The sequence below is a fragment of the Giraffa tippelskirchi genome, chromosome 5 (genome assembly GCF_054371585.1).
Source record: "Giraffa tippelskirchi isolate mGirTip1 chromosome 5, T2T-mGirTip1v1.2.pri, whole genome shotgun sequence".
NCBI lineage: Eukaryota > Metazoa > Chordata > Mammalia > Artiodactyla > Giraffidae > Giraffa > Giraffa tippelskirchi.
Window position 1 is genome coordinate 94,672,904 of NC_137279.1, and position 18,664 is coordinate 94,691,567.

The window sequence follows — 18,664 nt, forward strand, 5'->3', positions numbered from 1 at the left end:
AACGTCTTTTGTGCCGTGAACAGGGTACCCAAAGTCTCTCTCCTCCTGGGGCTGATCTTTTTCTTTTTTAATTTTAAATTTACTTTTTTAACTGAAGGATAATTGCTTTACAGAATTGTGTTGGTTTCTGCCAAACATCAACATGAATCAGCCATAGGTAAACATATGCCCCCTCCTTTTGAACCTCCCTCCCATCTCCCTCCCCATCCCACCCCTCTAGGTTGTTACAGAGCCCTGGTTTGAGTTCCCTGAGTCATAGGGCAAATTCCCATTCAGTTCAGTTGCTCAGTCGTGTCTGACTCTTTGCGACCCCATGAATCGCAGCATGCCAGGCCTCTCTGTCCATCACCAACTCCCGGAGTTTACCCAAACCCATGTCCATCGAGTCAGTGATGCCATCCAACCACCTCATCCTCTGTCGTCCCTCTCTCCTCCTGCCCCTAATCCTTCCCAGCATTAGGGTCTTTTCCAATGAGTCAACTCTTTGCATGAGGTGGCCAAAGTATTGGAGTTTCAGCTTCAACATCAGTCCTTCCAATGAACACTCAGGACTGATCTCCTTTAGGATGGACTGGTTGGATCTCCTTGCAGTCCAAGGGACTCTCAAGAGTCTTCTCCAACACCACAGTTCAAAAGCATCAATTCTGTGGCACTCAGCTTTCTTCATCGTCTAACTGTCACATCCAAACATGATTACTGGAAAAACCAAAGCCTTGACTAGACAGACCTTTGTTGGCAAAGTAATGTCTCTGCTTTTAAATATGCTATCTAGGTTGGCCATAACCTTCCTTCCAAGGAATGCTATGCTATGCTATGCTATGCTAAGTCGCTTCAGTCGTGTCCGACTCTGTGTGACCCCATAGACGGCAGCTCACCAGGCTCTGCCGTCCCTAGGATTCTCCAGGCAAGAATACTGGAGTGGGTTGCCATTTCTTTCTCCAGTGCATGAAAGGGAAAAGTGAAAGTGAAGTCGCTCAGTCGTGTCCAACTCTTAGCGACCCCATGGACTGTAGCCTACCAGGATCCTCCGTCCATGGGATTTTCCAGGCAAGAGTACTGGAGTGGGGTGCCATTGCCTTCTCCTTCCAAGGAATGCTAACTGCTAAGTCACCTCAGTCGTGTCCGACTCTGTGCGACCCCATAGATGGCAGCCCAGCAGGCTCCACCGTCCCTGGGATTCTCCAGGCAAGAACACTGGAGTGGGTTGCCATTTCCTTCTCCAATGCATCAAAGTGAAAAGTGAGAGTGAAGTCGCCCAGTCATGTCCGACTCTTAGCAACCCCATGGACTGCAGCCTACCAGGCTCCTCCATCCATGGGATTTTCCAGGCACGAGTACTGGAGTGGGGTGCCATTGCCTTCTCCATTCCAAGGAATAAGCGTCTTTTAATTTCATGGCTGCAGTCACCATCTGCAGTGATTTTGGAGCCCAAAAAAATAAAGTCTGACACTGTTTCCACTGTTTCCCCATCTATTTCCCATGAAGTGATGGGACCAGATGCCATGATCTTAGTTTTCTGAATGTTGAGCTTTAAGCCAACTTTTTCACTCTCCTCTTTCACTTTCATCAAGAGGCTCTTTAGTTCTTCTTCACTTTCTGCCATAAGGGTGATGTCATCTGCATATCTGAGGTTATTGATATTTCTCCCAACAATGTTGATTTCAGCTTGTGTTTCTTCCAGCCCAGCATTTCTCATGATGTACTCTGCATATAAGTTAAAGAAGCAGGGTGACAATATACAGCCTTGACATACTCCTTTTCCTACTTGGAACCAGTCTGTTGTTCCATGTCCAGTTCTAACTGTTGCTTCCTGACCTGCATACAGGTTTCTCAAGAGACAGGTCAGGTGGTCTGGTATTCCCATCTCTCGCAGAATTTTCCACAGTTTATTGTGATCCACACAGTCAAAGGCTTTGGCATAGTCAATAAACCAGAAATAGATGTTTTTCTGGTACTCTCTTGCTTTTTTGATGATCCAGCGGATGTTGGCAATTTGATCTCTGGTTCCTCTGCCTTTTCTAAAACCAGCTTGAACATCTGGAAGTTCACGGTTCACGTATTGCTGAAGCCTGGCTTGGAGAATTTTGAGCATTACTTTACTAGCGTGTGAGATGAGTGCAATTGTGCGGTAGTTGGAGCATTCTTTGGCATTGCCTTTCTTTGGGATTGGAATGAACACTGACCTTTTCCAGTCCTGTGGCCACTGCTGAGTTTTCCAGATTTGCCGGCATATTGAGTGCAGCATTTTCACAGCATCATCTTTGAGGATTTGAAATAGCTCAACTGGAATTCCATCACCTCCACTAGCTTTGTTCGTAGAGATGCTTTCTAAGGCCCACTTGACTTCACATTCCAGGATGTCTGGCTCTAGGTGAGTGATCACACCATTGTGATTATCTGGGTGTGAAGATCTGTTTTGTACAGTTCTTCTGTGTATTCTTGCCACCTCTTCTTAATATCTTCTGCTTCTGTTAGGTCCATACCATTTCTGTCCTTTATTGAGCCCATCTTTCATGAAATGTGCCCTTGGTATCTCTAATTTTCTTGAAGAGATCTCTAGTCTTTCCCAATCTGTTGTTTTCCTCTATTTCTTTGCACTGATCGCTGAGGAAGGCTTTCTTATCTCTCCTTGCTATTCTTTGGAACTCTGCATTCAGATGGGAATATCTTTCCTTTTCTCCTTTGCTTTTCACTTCTCTTCTCTTCCCAGCTATTTGTAAGGCCTTCTCAGACGGCCATTTTGCTTTTTTGCATTTCTTTTCCATAGGGATTGTCTTGATCCCTGTCTCCTATACAATGTCACGAACCTCTGTCCATAGTTCATCAGGCACTCTGTCTATCAGATCTAGTCCCTTAAATCTGTTTGTCATTTCCACTGTATAATCATAAGGGATTTGATTTAGGTCATACCTGAATGGTCTAGTGGTTTTCCTTACTTTCTTCAATTTAAGTCTGAATTTGGCAATAAGGAGTTCATGATCTGAGCCACAGTCTGCTCCCGGTCTTGTTTTTGCTGATTGTATAGAGCTTCTCCATCTTTGGCTGCAAAGAATATAATCAATCTGATTTCGGTGTTGACCATCTGGTGATGTCCATGTGTAGAGTCTTCTCTTGTGTTGTTGGAAGAGGGTGTTTGCTATGACCAGTGCGTTCTCTTGGCAAAACTCTATTAGCCTTTGCCCTGCTTCATTCTGTACTCCAAGGCCAAATTTGCCTGTTACGCCAGGTGTTTCCTGACTTCCTACTTTTGCATTCCAGTCCCCTATAATGAAAAGGACATCTTTTTTGGGTGTTAGTTCTAAAAGGCCTTGTAAGTCTTCATAGAACCATTCAAGTTCAGCTTCTTCAGCATTACTGGTATTTTACATATGGTCATGTACACTTCCATGTTTCTCTCTCCATACATCCCACCCACTCCTTCCTCTCCCCTCTGCCCCGCCCCCCGTGTCCATAAGTCTGTTCTGTGTCTCCATTGCTGCCCTGAAAATAAATTTCATCAGTACCATCTTTCTAGATTCCATATGTATGTGCAAGTATATAATATTTGTTTTTCTCTTTCTGACTTACTTCACTCTGTATAATAGGCTCTAGGTTTCCACCTATTATTTATTTATTAATTTGGGTGCACCGGGTCTTAGTTGCAGCACACAGGATCTTTGATTTTCCTTGCAGCATGAGAAGTCTTATTTGGAACATGTGGGGTTAGTTCCCTGACCAGAGATTGAACCCAGGCCCCCTGCACTGGGAGTGTGGAGTCTTAGCCACTGGACCACCAGGGAAGTCCCTCCTGGGACTGATCTTATTTAAAAAGACAGATGATCAATTAAAATCAATGAGAAATATGCATGGTGAGTTCAACGGTGATTAAGTATTAAGCAGACATATTAAGTCAGAGAGGTGACTTATCAAACTACAAACAACAGGCAAACGTCATCAACTGTCTCAAAAATATCTTTTAACTGTTGTTTTGTCGCAGTCAGGGTCAGAACAAGGTCTACTTATTCTGTTTGGTCATCATTTCTCTTAGGTCTCTTCTAAACGTCTTTATATCAGATCTCCCTGCTTTAATTTTTCCGTGACTTTGACTTGTAATATATACCAGGTCAGCTGTTCTGTAGACAAGAGTACTGCTTCCTTACTGTAAGCATTTAACTTGATCTTCTATCCCCACCCGTTTCCTCTAGACTAGAAGTTAGCCATGGAGCTTTCACATATAGGTTATTATTTACATTTTTGGCTAGAATACTTTATAGATGGTGTGAGATCTTCTTCAATAATATCACATCACTTTAGGAGACTTATACCTGGTTGTCTCACTTTAGGTGATGCTAAATTAATCAACAAATTGAGACAGGGACATCCTGGGCGATCCAATGGTTAAGACTCCACACTTCCACTGCAGGGTGCAGGAGTTTAATCCCTGCTTGGGAAATTAAGATCCCACATGCTGCAAGGCTCAGACAAAAAACAAAACAAAACAAAACACAAACAAATTCAGACAGTAACAGCCTGATTCTTTCACTATAAAACTGCCCATCAATATTTTATCTAATGAATTTACCATGCTCTGATAACGATTGTCTGAAACAGGTGTTATGGTTTACAAAATGATGATTTTCGACCATTTCCTCTGCATTTTGAGGTAGAGTTCCTCTGTAAAGAACTTTCTCTCATTCACTAGTGTTATTCGTTTGCCCTGAAATGGCACTGGTGTTGGAAAAGCAAGATAAACACTTAACCTTTTCCTTTAATTACCAAGTTTTATATTACTGAACTATTTCTTGCTATCTTCAATGTGTCCAATGAGTTTATGTATTATTTCTTTAGGTATCACTACAAATCATTGCTTTTTATCACTAGTAAGTTTTAATCAAAGGTAGTCATTAGTATTTTTGAAACATGAATTGCCCCATTTTTGGCCCACAGGACCCTCTTTTCGCTTGTTCTTATGTCTTTTTATTTGGAAACTTTCAAACATGTACAGAAAACAGTATAACAAATTCCTATATACCTATCAGCCTTAATTCTCAATTCAAAAAAAAAGGAGCAAATAAGGGCACCTGTTCCTTGTTTTCGTTACTTCGTGCTGTAACACGAGTCCCCAGTAAACCCTTGCCCGGAAAAAAAATTCTTAACTCAGGGACACTCTGATTTCATCTATACCTCTCCCTGCCATTAGGCTGTTCTGAAACAAACCTCATCAGCTCATCACTACATCTGTAAACATCCCAGCACACAGCTCCAAGGAAAAAGTACCTCACCTCTAACTACAACTTCTCCCTTCCCTTCAATCAAACCCTAACAGCCTTTGAGAGGTTTCCAGCTTTCTGGCACATAACAGCTCCAAACCTGGAATCTAAGAAGGTATAGTTCCTTTCAGTGGAGAATGGTATTTAAAGTGAGCAATCTAGGATCTTATTGCCACTGGGTTGTTAAGAGCACCAAGGTCTTTCAACCAGCAGAGTTAGGAGACATGCATCTTTGAAAGGGAAAATAATCATTGTAATCATGGATTCTAATTCCTATAGAGCTACAGACGGTTTTTATTTATCTTGTGCTGAAAATCTTTATTCCTAACAATACTAGTTATTATATCCTACTTTAAATATATAACAGGTTCAAATAATACCAGGATTACTAAAGACAACAAAATTATTGAGCAAAGTTTAAGACTTCTTTGCAGTTCTTTTTATGCTTGTAATATATCCTACTGAGGATACACAGTCAAAGTATCATATTCTAAGGTCAATTTGAATAATTATATTCTCTGACACCACTAATTATATCACTAGTTTGTTCCCAGTCTTATTCAATTTGAATAATTCTATTCTCTGACACCAAACTAATTATATCACTAGTTTGTTTTCAGTTTTTAGGGAGTGCTTTTTTAATAGATCATTTTGATTCTCTTAATTATGAAAACATTCATATATTTTAAAGTCAAAACAATAACACAAGGTAAATTCAGAAACTGTCACTCCAAAAAGAGGGGATACGTGTAAACATAGAGCTGATGCACTTTGCTGTACAGCAGAAACTAACACAACATTGTAAAGCAACTGTGCTCCAATAAAAATTAATTTAAATTTTTTCAATAAATAAAATAAATTGTGCCTCCATCTCCCTCCTATCATTTTTCCTTCCCTCCCCTAGAGGTCACCATCTTTATTCCCTTTTTATCTTTCCACTGTTTGTTTTGGCAAATTTAAAGAGATATTCCATTCTCTTCCTCCCTTCTGATGCAAAAGACTGTTTGATTCTAGGTGTATTTTTATACCCGCTGACAGATTGAATGTGAAGTGTGAAAAACATGTGAGATATGAAACAAGAATATTTCCCAGGTTTTGGGCCACTTACTGAGATGAGGAAGACCGTGGGAGGAGCAGGCTGGACACATTAAGTTTGAAATGCCTATTAGTTGCCCAAGTAGAGATAAGGACAAGGCAACTGAATAGACAAGTTCAGAGTTCATGGGCAAGGTACAAGCTGGGAATACAGATAACTGGTCATGATTTTCTACTACCACAATCATATCACCTGCACTACTGACACTTATCTCCGCCTTTCCCATTCTTGCGTCTTTCTTTTTCCTTGCCTGCTGCACTGACCAAGACCACCAGTACAATGTTGACAGAAATAGCAATAGCCGGTATTCATATCTTGTTCCTGATCTCCAAGGGAAAGCTATCAAAGTTGTGTCCCTAAGTATTGCATTTGCTATACATTGTTAAGTCCTTAATCCATCTAGAATCCATTCAGTGTATGTCATGATGTAAAGGTCCAATTTCATTTTTCTTGTATGAATAAAGAAGCATCTCAGAACCAGCTTACTGAATAGTCCCTTCTTTCCCAACTCATCTGCAATGCCACCTGGTTATATACACTAAGTTTTCATATACGTGTAGGTCTATTTCTGGACTTTTTATGTTTCATATGTTGACAACTAGCAATGCATCCACATCAAGGTCATCATTATTATAGTGGAAAATTTACTCTCCTGTCTCCCTTATTCTTCCTCTTCAAAAAAGGTGCATTTATTCATGGGATATGTTCTGTTTCATGTAAATTTTAGAATCAGTTTGTCAAGCTCTTTGAAAATCCTTTGGGTATTTTGATCAGCATGGCATTGAATCTATATATCCATTTAAGGATCATAAAACTGATTCTTCTTATCCATCTCTTTGTTGAGGTCTTTCTTAATGTCTTTCAGTAAAGCCTAATTTTCTGTATGTATGTCTTGAACAACTTTTATTAATTTCTAGCTCTTTGCATTTTTTTTCCCTCTGTATAGAAATACAATTGACTTTTATATATTTATCTTATATTCAACCACCTTAACTATCAATAATTCTAACATATCCAAGAGTCTTCTGAGCTTCAACTTAGACAATCATCTACAAATAATGACTTTGTTTTTTCCTTTCCAATTCTTACACCTCTTTTTTTTCTCACTTGCTCTAGCTAAGAGATTGCATAAAATGGTAAACAGAAATGATAGAGGCACTAGCGTCTTGTTCTTGATTTTAAAATACCTGTTTCCCAAGTGACAATGTTTTCTGTGTATTTTCTGTAGATACTCTTTATCAGATTTTGGAAGTTTCCTTCCACTCACAGTTTAAATGCTTTTCTGTGAACTGGGCTTTTAACTTTATCAAAAGTTAAACTTTAGCTTGAAGGTTCCCAGACCATGTAAGTAATATGAATTTAAACCACAATTCACATGAAATCAGGCCTACTGTTATATGTCCTTAGGGAGACTGTTTACCCTACCAGCCCCAGATCCAGGCCAAGTCAGATTAACTTTCTCAACACCACTCTGGGACAATAAGCAAAGTTTTGTGGTTCACACTTTCACTGAGGGGCCAGCCCTTCAACCATCCTGCTTTCGCAGGGGTGTCGATTACCACGCCCCTCCTCACATAGGCCCCGAGTGTCATCTCCCATCCTGACATGGCTGCCATAATCCAATTCAATCTTTAGGTTTTGAGGTAGGCACAGACCCTAGGGAATTGACCAGAGCCTCCTAGTTTTCAAGTATTGCTTATTTGGGGCCCTCTTAATTTTCCTTACTTTCTTAGGAGTCAGCTATGTATTTTAAAGTGGCATTTCTCAAGAGACACATGAAAAGATGTTCAACATCTCTAATTATTGGGGTTTTCCTGGTGGCTCAGATGGTAAAAAAGTCTACCTTCAATGCAGGAGATCCAGGTTCGATCCCTGGGTTGGGAAGATCCCCTGGAGAAGGGAGTGGCTACCCACTCCAGTATTCTTGCTTGGAGAATTCCATGGACAGGGGAGCCTGGTGGGGCTACAGTCCATGGGGTCACAAAGAGTCGGACACATTGTAGTTTTGCAAATCAAAACTACAATGAGATATCACTTCACACCAGACAGAAAGTCTATCATCAAAAAATCCACAAATAATAAATGCTGGTGGGTATGGAGAGAAGGGAACCCTTCTACACTGTTGGTTGGAATGTAAATTGATACAGCCACTATAGAGAACAGTATGGTGCTGCTGCTGCTAAGTCGTTTTAGTCGTGTCTGAGTCTGTGAGACCCCATAGATGGCAGCCCATCAGGCTCCCCCGTCCCTGGGATTCTCCAGGCAAGAACACTGCAGTGGGTTGCCATCTCCTTCTCCAATGTATGAAAGGGAAAAGGGAAAGTGAAGTCGCTCAGTCGTGTCCAGCTCTTCGAGACCCCATGGACTGCAGCCTATCAGGCTCCTCCGTCCATGGGATTTTCCAGGCAAGAGTACTGGAGTGGGGTGCCATCGCCTTCTCCAAGAGAACAGTATGGAGGTTCCTTAAAAAACTAAGAATAGAGCTGCCGTGTGACCTTGCAATCCCACTCCTGGGCATATATCTGGAGAAAAACATGATCTGAAAGGATACATACACCCCAGTGTTCATTGCAGCTCTGTAAGCCAGACAGAGGAGAAATATCATAAGACATCCCTTATATGTGTAATCTAAAAAGAAATGATACAAATGAACTTAAAACAGAGACCCACAGACTTAGACAACAAACTTGTGGTTGCCAGGGTCAGGGTGGGGGTGGGGACGATGAGGGAAAGGGATAATTAGGGGTTTGGGATGGATATGTACACACTGCCATATTTAAAGTAGATAACCAACAAGGACCTACTGTATAGCACATGGAACTCTGCTCAGTGTTATATGGCAGTTGGGATGGGTGGGGAGTTTGGGGGAGAATGGTACATGTATGTATGGCTGAGTCCCTTCGCTGTTCACCTGAAACTTATCACAACTTTGTTGTTTGTTAATAAGCTTTGCTGCTGCTGCTGCTTAGTCCCTTCAGTCGTGTCCAACTCTGTGCAACCCTAAGGACTGCATACTGCCAGGTTCCTCTGTCCATGGGATTCTCTAGGCAAAAGTACTAGAGTGGATTGCCATGCCCTCCTCCAAGGGATCTTCCTGACCCAGGGATGGAAACCAGGTCTGTGGCATTGCAGGCAGATTCTTTACTGCTGAGCCACCAGGGAAGCCCCTAATCAGCTGTATACCCCAATACAAAATAAAAAATTAAAAGTGGCATTTCTTATATTTTAGCTTCTATTTCCAAGTATTTTCTTGTGAGAGGGCTTTGAGGTTACCCAATCTATCATAATTAAGGAAACAGAGGCATCTGAAGATTTTAAATCCATTTGGCTTCATGAAGGTTACTCATACACTCAGCAAGACCAGTTTCAGAAAACTGGTGAGGGGAGAATGCAAACCACTGGGTTCAAGAGTTAACTGTGAGATCAATTTCAAAACTTACTACAAAGCTACAATACACAAGTGCAGTACTGGCATAAGGATAGACATACAAATCAATGGAATAGAATGAGACTCCAGAAATAAACTGCTACATTTACGGTCAATGGATTTGCAACAAGGGGGCCAAAATAATTCAGAGGGGAAAAAATAATCTTTTTAACAAATGATGCTGGGGTAACTGGATATCCACATGCAAAAGAATGAAATTGACCTTGACCTCAAACCACATGCAAGAATAAATTAAAAAAGGATTACAGACCTAAATATAAGAGTAAAAACTACAAAACTCTTAGAAGAATGAATACATGTAAATCTTTGTGACCTTGGATTAGGCAGCGAGTTCTTAGATATGGCACCTAAAGCAACCAAAGAAAAAAATGGAAAATTGGAATGCATCAAAATTGAACGTTTGTGTTTCAAAGGATACTACAGACAAAATAAAACACAACTGATGGGAGAAAATATTTACAAATCATGTATCTGATAAGAGACCTGTATCCAGAATATATAAAGAACTCTTACAACTCAATAATAAAAAAGATGAACTGATTTTAAACTGGGTAAAGGATCTAAAAAATATTTCTCCAAAGAAGATATATACAAAGAGACAATAAACACATGAAAAGATGCTCATTAATTACTATGAGAACACAAATCAAAACCACAATGAGATACCGCTTCACATCTACTAGATGGCAAGAATCAAAAAGACAGACAATAATAGTTTTGGGCCAGGAAGTGGAGAAATTGGAATCCCCACACATTGTTAGTATGAATGTGAAATGGTACAGCTGTTTTGGAAAACAGTTTGGCACAGAGCTATCATGTGACCCAATAATTTCACTCTTAGGTATATACCCAAGACAACTGGAACATACATTTACACAGAAACTCACACACCCATGTTCAGATAAGATTTTTCACAAAAGCCAAAAGGTGGAAACAGGTCAAATGTCCAGTGATAAATGGATAAACAAACTGTGATATGTATCCATATAAATACTGTAGTCATAAAAAGGAATGAAGTACTGAGACATGCTATAAAATGTATGAACCCTGAAAACATTCTGCAAAGGGAAAGACATTGTATGACTTTATTTACATAAAATATCTAGAATAGGCAAATCCATAGAGACAGAAAGTAGATTAGTGGCTTCCAGGGGCTGGAGGGAGACAGGAGGAGGTGGCACTGCTAATGATTATGAGATTTACTTGCGAGGTGATGAAAATATTCTGGAATTAATGGTGATGGCTGTGCAACCTTGCGAATATATTAAAAACCACTGAATTGTATGCATTAAAATAGCAAATTTTTTGTATGTGATTTATATCTCAATAAAAAAAGAAATGTTAATAAAGTAAATGCAAAGAAATAGAGGAAAACAATAGAATGGGAAAGACTAGCGATCTCTTCAAGAAAATTAGAGATACCAAGGGAACATTTCATGCAAAGATGGGCTCAATAAAGGACAGAAATGGTAGGGACCTAACAGAAGCAGAAGATATTAAGAAGAGGTAGCAAGAATACACAGAAGAACTGTACAAAAAAGATCTTCACGACCCACATAATCACGATGGTGTGATCACTCACCTAGAGCCAGACATCCTGGAATGTGAAGTCAAGTGGGCCTTAGAAAGCATCTCTACGAACAAAGCTAGTGGAGGTGATGGAATTCCAGTTGAGCTATTTCAAATCCTCAAAGATGATGCTGTGAAAGTGCTGCACTCAATATGCCGGCAAATCTGGAAAACTCAGCAGTGGCCACAGGACTGGAAAAGGTCAGTGTTCATTCCAATCCCAAAGAAAGGCAATGCCAAAGAATGCTCCAACTACCGCACAATTGCACTCATCTCACACGCTAGTAAAGTAATGCTCAAAATTCTCCAAGCCAGGCTTCAGCAATACGTGAACCGTGAACTTCCAGATGTTCAAGCTGGTTTTAGAAAAGGCAGAGGAACCAGAGATCAAATTGCCAACATCCGCTGGATCATCAAAAAGGCAAGAGAGTTCCAGAAAAACATCTATTTCTGCTTTATTGACTATGCCAAAGCCTTTGACTACGTGGACCACAATAAACTGTGCAAAATTCTGCAAGAGATGGGAATACCAGACCACCTGACCTGCCTCTTGAGAAACCTTTATACAGGTCAGGAAGCAACAGTTAGAACTGGACATGGAACAGACTGGTTCCAAATGGGAAAAGGAGTCTGTCAAGGCTGTATATTGTCACCCTGCTTTTTTAACTTATATGCAGAGTACATCATGAGAAACGCTGGGCTGGATGAAGCACAAGCTAGAATCAAGATTGCCGGGAGAAATATCAATAACCTCAGATATGCAGATGACACCACCCTTATGGCAGAAAGTGAAGAAGAACTAAAGAGCCTCTTGATGAAAGTGAAAGAGCAGAGTGAAAATGTTGGCTTAAAGCTCAATGTTCAGAAAACTAAGATCATGGCATTCAGTCCCATCACTTCATGGCAGATAGATGAGGAAACAGTGGAAAGAGTGGCTGACTTTATTTTTTTGGGCTCCAAAATCACTGCAGATGGTGACTGCAGCAATGAAATTAAAAGACGCTTACTCCTTGGAAGGAAAGTTATGACCAACCTAGATAGCATATTAAAAAGCAGAGACATTACTTTGCCAACAAAGGTCCATCTAGTCAAGGCTATGGTTTTTCCAGTGGTCATGTATGGATGTGAGAGTTGGACTATAAAGAAAGCTGAGTGCTGAAGAATTGCTGCTTTTGAACTGTGGTGTTGGAGAAGACTCTTGAGAGTCCCTTGGACTGCAAGGAGATCCAACCAGTCCATCCTAAAGGAGATCAGTTCATTGGAAGGACTGATGTTGAGGCTGAAACTCCAATACTTTGGCCACCTCATGTGAAGAGTTGACTCACTGGAAAAGACCCTGATTGCTGGGAAAGATTGAGGGCAGGAGGAGAAGGGGACGACAAAGGATGAGGTGGCTGTATGGCATTACTGACTCGATGGACATGGGTTTGGGTGGACTCAAGGAGTTGGTGATGGACAGGGAGGCCTGGCGTGCTGCGGTTCATGGGGTCGCAAAGAGTTGGACACAACTGAGCAACTGAACTGAATAAAGTAAAATGCTAGCTACTATTATTGTTATGAGTAATAATTCATCTGTCATCTCTGATCCAAGACTTTCATCTTCTACCAACAACCATGAAACTGCTGCAGGCTAATCTGTTGGTGTGCAAGAAGGTAAAAGCCTCAGACACTCACTCCACAGTTCTCGACAAGGCAGTCATTAATGAAAAAAATCAGACATTTCTTTTTAAAATCCCACTTCTTTAGCTCAAGTGTTTCCTCTCCTAGGAGGCTGGTCTCTGTTTGTACGTTGGAAGAAACCACTGTAGGGAAGGCTGTTGCTTTCTAGTGAAGTGGGCAAGGACCAAAGGTGCCTTATACCACAGTATGGGTCAGCATGACCAAGCAAGCCCCTCGGGCCTGGCTGTGAAACAGGATCCACTGCTGAGAGGAGGCAGAGCCGCTCAGCGCTTCGCCTGCCCCAGACCACTGCACCAACTACTGCAGGGCTCCTGCCTTCATCTCACTGTCAAGTAACGGGTTGTACCAGCCTGCCAAGGGGAAGGGGAATCAGTCCCAATACTCCCTTCCCTCGGATGCCAAGCATCCCCCAATACATCCATTTTGACTCAACAAGATTTAACTCACTGGGTCAAAATGAATTACTTCATTCTCTGTGCTCCAATACCATTTTCTTCTCTCTTTGTCAGATAAAAATCTAATAGGTCCATCTCTTTTTATGGTGAGTTATTTACACATCTTATATATTATGTGGTTTGGTACTTGCAGGCAGTGGACATGGACTCAACTCCCGGCTGACCACTCCCTGAGTCTGTGTATTTGGCTAAGGAGGACCTCGTAGAGCCTCGTCTGACTCATCTTCAAGATGGAGATACCACCCACCACGCAGAGCTATTATGAGAATTTAATAAAACCACACTAATGAAGGATTTAGCCTAGTTCCTGGAATATATCTGATAATTAAAATATAGTAACAGTATAAAAGGAATAAAGTACAACTTGGGCAGAGAAGATTGAGTTTAGCTAATTGGCAAGCGGGCACGAGACCAGGACATTTTTGAAAGATGTCTGACATGCAGCAGGGACTCCACAAAAGTCAGTTTCTCTCATGCTTCATCTAAGACTGAGTTTGAGCATACTTTATTTTTCAGCATGCTGAGAGTGCCTTGGGCACATTATTTTGCATAATGTGAAAAATTTTCAATGCTCCAAAGAAAAAAAAAGCCAGGGGATGCCTCAAATCAGGAGATTACACTTTCATTCTCTTTTCATTGGTAGTTCAAATGTACTTATTACAAATTTTAAATATTTATGTTGTTCTATAATTATTTCAGGTTTGGTGGTCTGGTTTCCCCAAATAGACAGGAAGATTTCTGGGGTCAAATATGGCTGTTTATATTCTACTCTCTGAACACACAGCTAACTAACTGAACTGGTTCATTTCAAAGTGAAATGAGCATAGTTTTTTGACTGAGACCCTATAGCTCCCTATGATCAAAGGATTGGCAATTGAACCCTCATAAGGCCCCCTTCCCAAAGGGAAGTGGCCTTACTGCAGCCTTCCATTCCAAGTGATGAGGAGGTTGGCCACCCACCCAGGTCTACATGGATGGCTGGGTGCAGGATGCTTCATGCTAAAACTGGGAAAGCCCAGGGCAAACTGTGAGCTGACTATGAGCTGGTCAGCCTAGTCACTGACTAGTGACTGCTTGCATATTCCTAGCTCTAAAATACCTTTTAAAACTGCTAAAATTCTTACTGGCAGGTTTAGGTCATATGGGGGAAGCCAAAGAAGATGAGAGGCAACCACGCACAGAGTGAGGCATACCTCAGAGATATCCAGCGGGAGATTGCCAACGTACACCTCTGTCTCTCTTTTCTTGAATTCTAAAATAGCAAAAAAAAGAAAAAGGCAGGTGTAAGGTTGGAAGAGTTAGAGGAGTTAGAATATAAGATAAACGACGCATTTTTCTCAATGTTAAAACATACGCACACATTCCCCTTCAAACATTACTCCTCCATGAACAGAAAATAGTTAAATAGCATTCAGCGGGTCAGCAAACACTTGTCAGTATTATGGGAGTGGTCCCGAGTTAAGCACTGGCCTTGGATATCACTGAATTCAAGGCAGGAATGCAATCTCTGGGGCAGGAGAGGCAGAGAGGACAACAAGTCATTAGCACACCAGGAATCCAGTGCTTTCAATAGGATATTAATGAAGTTTCAAAGTTAACAGTCAGCTGAAGGAGGTAAGGAAGGGGATTAATGCAGGAGGGAGGTGGAAGAGAATCCAGGCAGAGGGCACAGCACATGCAAAGGCATGGACACAGGAAAAGGCCCGGCTTGTTTGGGAGTTTTCATGGGGTGGGGAATAGCTAGACCAAACGCTGCATGTGGGTGAGCAGAAAAAGCAGGGGCAAGAAAGGCAGACCAGGCCAACTGCTGAAATCACTGACTGCTGCCCACAGCAGTCTCAGGGGAACCCACTGGCTGTGAGAGGAGGTGAAGGGTTTAATCAGAGAGCTGATATCAACACATCTGTGTTTTAGAGCGGTGTCACTTTGGAGATGGTGGAGGGTGAAATGCAAAGAGGCAAGGATTAGAGTATGGGGTTAGAAGCAGCCGATGAGACAGTGACTGAGGGTCTGTGCGCACGGTGGGTGGTAGGGCGACATGTCCACCATGTGAAAAGAAATGTGGGGGCTGACTAGAGCAAGGACAGATTAGGTGGAGGCCAGGTTTCATGCTTGAACAGAAATTGAGTAGATTAACTGGGATCCAGGTTACAGTCTGAGAGTCCCAGCACCAACCACCACCCCACCAGGCTAACTCACTTGGAGATTTCTGCTCCTCCAACACGCCATTCTCCCCAAATACTTTTGCAGAGGGTCGGAAGTCACTGCTGCTCCAGGACCTGTCAAATGCAGGACTTAGCATTGCACCTCCCAAGGCCAAACTCCAACGAAAGGAGTTTGGGCATAACAAGCAGGGCCTTGCATAAGCCTCCATACTCTCTTCCCTACAGAGGGTTTCCCTTCCTCCTTCCAGACTCCGGTTCCAAGCCAGGAAGCCTTCCACTGGACTTTTTTAATCCTTAATAGTTAAAGCAGATTCCCCAGTAGCTCAGCAGTAAAGAATCCACCCGCAATGTAGGAGACACAGGAGATGTGGGTTCGAGCCCTGAGTCGGGAAGATCTCCTGGTAAAGGAAATGGAAACCCACTCCAGTATTCTTGCCCGAAAAATCCCCATGGACAGAGGAGCCTGGCAGGCTACAGTCCGTGAGGTTGCAAAGAGTTGGACAGAACTGAAGTGACTGAGCATAAGCATGACGGTCCAAATTAACAGGCAAGAAATGCTGAGATTGACTCCTAAACTCTGGGCAGGACAAGGCAGGTGGAGGAGGAAGAGAAGGCTGTGGGGTGGAAGGAGGCCTGTTTATCAGCAAAAGGAAGCAACTTACATGCTGCAGTTTCTTTCCAACCGGATCTCCTGCAAAGCCAACCAGCCACAGTTTTAGAGGAATGCCAGATCAGTCACCACCACATTGCCAAATAGGTACCGTGGCAGGCAGAATAATGTCCCCACCCCCAGCAAAGTGGTCCACATCCTAATCCCCAAGACCTGTTAAGGGTTCTGGTCACCAATTCTAATGTAAGGGGAGCAGTTTTCCCACACCATCAAGTGATGCTCCGACACCAGCTGGGTGGCCTAAAATTCAACTCGATTCTGACACTATCTACCCAGAGACAGCATCAGTTTCACAGATTAAGGGATCAGTACCACAGGACTGCCAACTTCCCTCCCCACTCCTTCAGATGTTGGTCGCCTGCAAACCCAGGTGGTCACCTGTGCTTCTGACTGACCAGTTATAGACCGGAGGTTCCCACGACCTCTTCTTGGGTTCCATCAATTTGCTAGAGTGGCTTACATATCAGAGAAACATCCTCCTTACTAGATTACCATTTATTTTAAAAGGATGTAACTCAGGAGTAGCAGATGGAAGAGATACACAGGGCAAGGTATAGGGAAAGGGCAAAGAGTTTCCATGCTCTCCAGGTGCACCACTGTCCCCAAATTGCTACAGCAGCAGTCCCTAACCTTTTTGGCACCAGGGACCAGTTTCACGGAAGACAATTTTTCCATGGACAGGAGGGTGGGATGGTTTCAGGACAATTCAGGCACATTATACTTATTGTGCACTTAAGTGAGCTCCACCTCAGATCCTGGAGGTTGGGGATCCCGGATCTATTGTGTTCACCAACCCAGAAGCTCTCCAAGTCCATACTCTAGGGTTTTTATGAAGGCCTCTTGGCGGAGGCATGACTGATTAGCCCTTCTTCTCTCCCCAGAGGTGGGGGGCGGTGGGAGAGATGAGTGTAAATTCTGACCACCTAACCAGTCAGCCCCCATCCTTAGGTTACTTGGTGCTTGCTAAGGTCACCTCAACATGACAAAAGACACCTTTCCGTCTCTCCTCATTTAGGAAATTCCAAGGATTTTAGAAGCTCAGTGACAGAAACCAGACGAAGATCAAATATATATTTATTATGAATCACAATATCACACCTATGAATATGTTTCATTACATGGCAAGGGGGAAATAAAGCTGCAGATGGAATTGAAGTCGCTAATCAGCTGACCTCAAAATACAGGGATTATCTGTAAGGGCCTAATGTAATCACGGGAATCCCTACAAGTGGAATAGGGAGGCAGAGAAGAGAGTCAGATAAACAGACATGACAAGAAAAGCAAGATTAAAGCAATGCAATATGAGAACCAAACTACTGTTGCTGGCTATGAAGACAGAGGAAGAGGGCCATGAACCAGAGAAAACAGATGGCCTCTAGAAGCTGAAAAAGGCAAGAAAACGGATTCTCCTCGGAGGCTTCCAGAAAGAATACAGCCCTCTTGACACCTTGATTTTAGCCCGGTGACACGTGTGTCAGGCTTCTGAGGAACAGAATTGTAGGTTGTTGTTAAACCCACTAAACAAGTGGTGATTTGTTATGACAGCAAATAGAAAACACAGGTACTAGGAGCAACTTTAAAACCACAGCTGCCTCTGCACAGCGGCCACCTGTGGAGTTAAGACAGATGCAGCTGGGTGCACCCCAGCGACCTTGGGCATGCCTTACCTGTCAAATGGGAATCACAACACCTATGCCAGCACATGAAAAGATGCTCCATCTCACTAATTACTAGAGAAATGCAAATCAAAACTACAATGAGGTACCATCTCACACCAGTCAGAATGGCCATCATCAAAAAGTCCACAAATAACCAGGACTTCCCTGGTGGTCCAGCAGTTAAGAATCCACCTGCCAATGCAGGGGACACAGGTTTGATCCCTGGTCCAGGAAGATCCCACATGCCGTGGGGCAACTAAGTCTGTGTGCCACAACAAGAGAAGCCACTGCAATGAGAAGCCCATGTACCACAGCTGGAGACTAGCCCCCATTCACTGCAACTAGAAAAAGTCTACTATGCCCAGCAACGAAAACCCAGTGCAGTTAAAAATAAAAATAAATAAATGAATTTTTAGAAGTCTACAAATAACAAATGCTGGAGAGGGTGTGGTGAAAAGGAAACCCTCCTACACTGGTGGGACTGTAAGTTGGTATAGACACTGTGGAAAACAATACGGAGGCTCATCAGAAAACTAAAAATATAATTACCACGATCCAGAAACCCTATTCCAGAGCATATATCTAGACAAAACTATAATTCAAAAAGATACAGGCACCCTTGTGTTCACAGCAGCACTATTCACAATAGCCAAGACATGGAAACATCCTAAATG

General features: G+C 42.3%; 1 protein-coding gene across 4 annotated transcripts in view; it reads right to left on the reverse strand.

The window, feature by feature from the left end:
- TDRD10 (tudor domain containing 10) overlaps positions 1 to 18,664 on the reverse strand; it is a 63,718-nt gene that overhangs the window by 42,100 nt on the left and 2,954 nt on the right. For 3 of the 4 annotated variants that reach the window (XM_081494665.1, XM_081494664.1, XM_081494666.1), the window contains exons 2-3: positions 15,697 to 15,776; positions 14,691 to 14,749 (exon numbers count right to left, since the gene is read on the reverse strand). In XM_081494665.1, the coding sequence (XP_081350791.1) occupies positions 14,691 to 14,749; positions 15,697 to 15,776 (139 nt within the window). Of the gene's footprint in view, positions 1 to 14,690; positions 14,750 to 15,696; positions 15,777 to 16,324; positions 16,354 to 18,664 lie in introns of all 4 variants that reach the window. The other variant, XM_081494667.1, reaches the window with a different exon arrangement.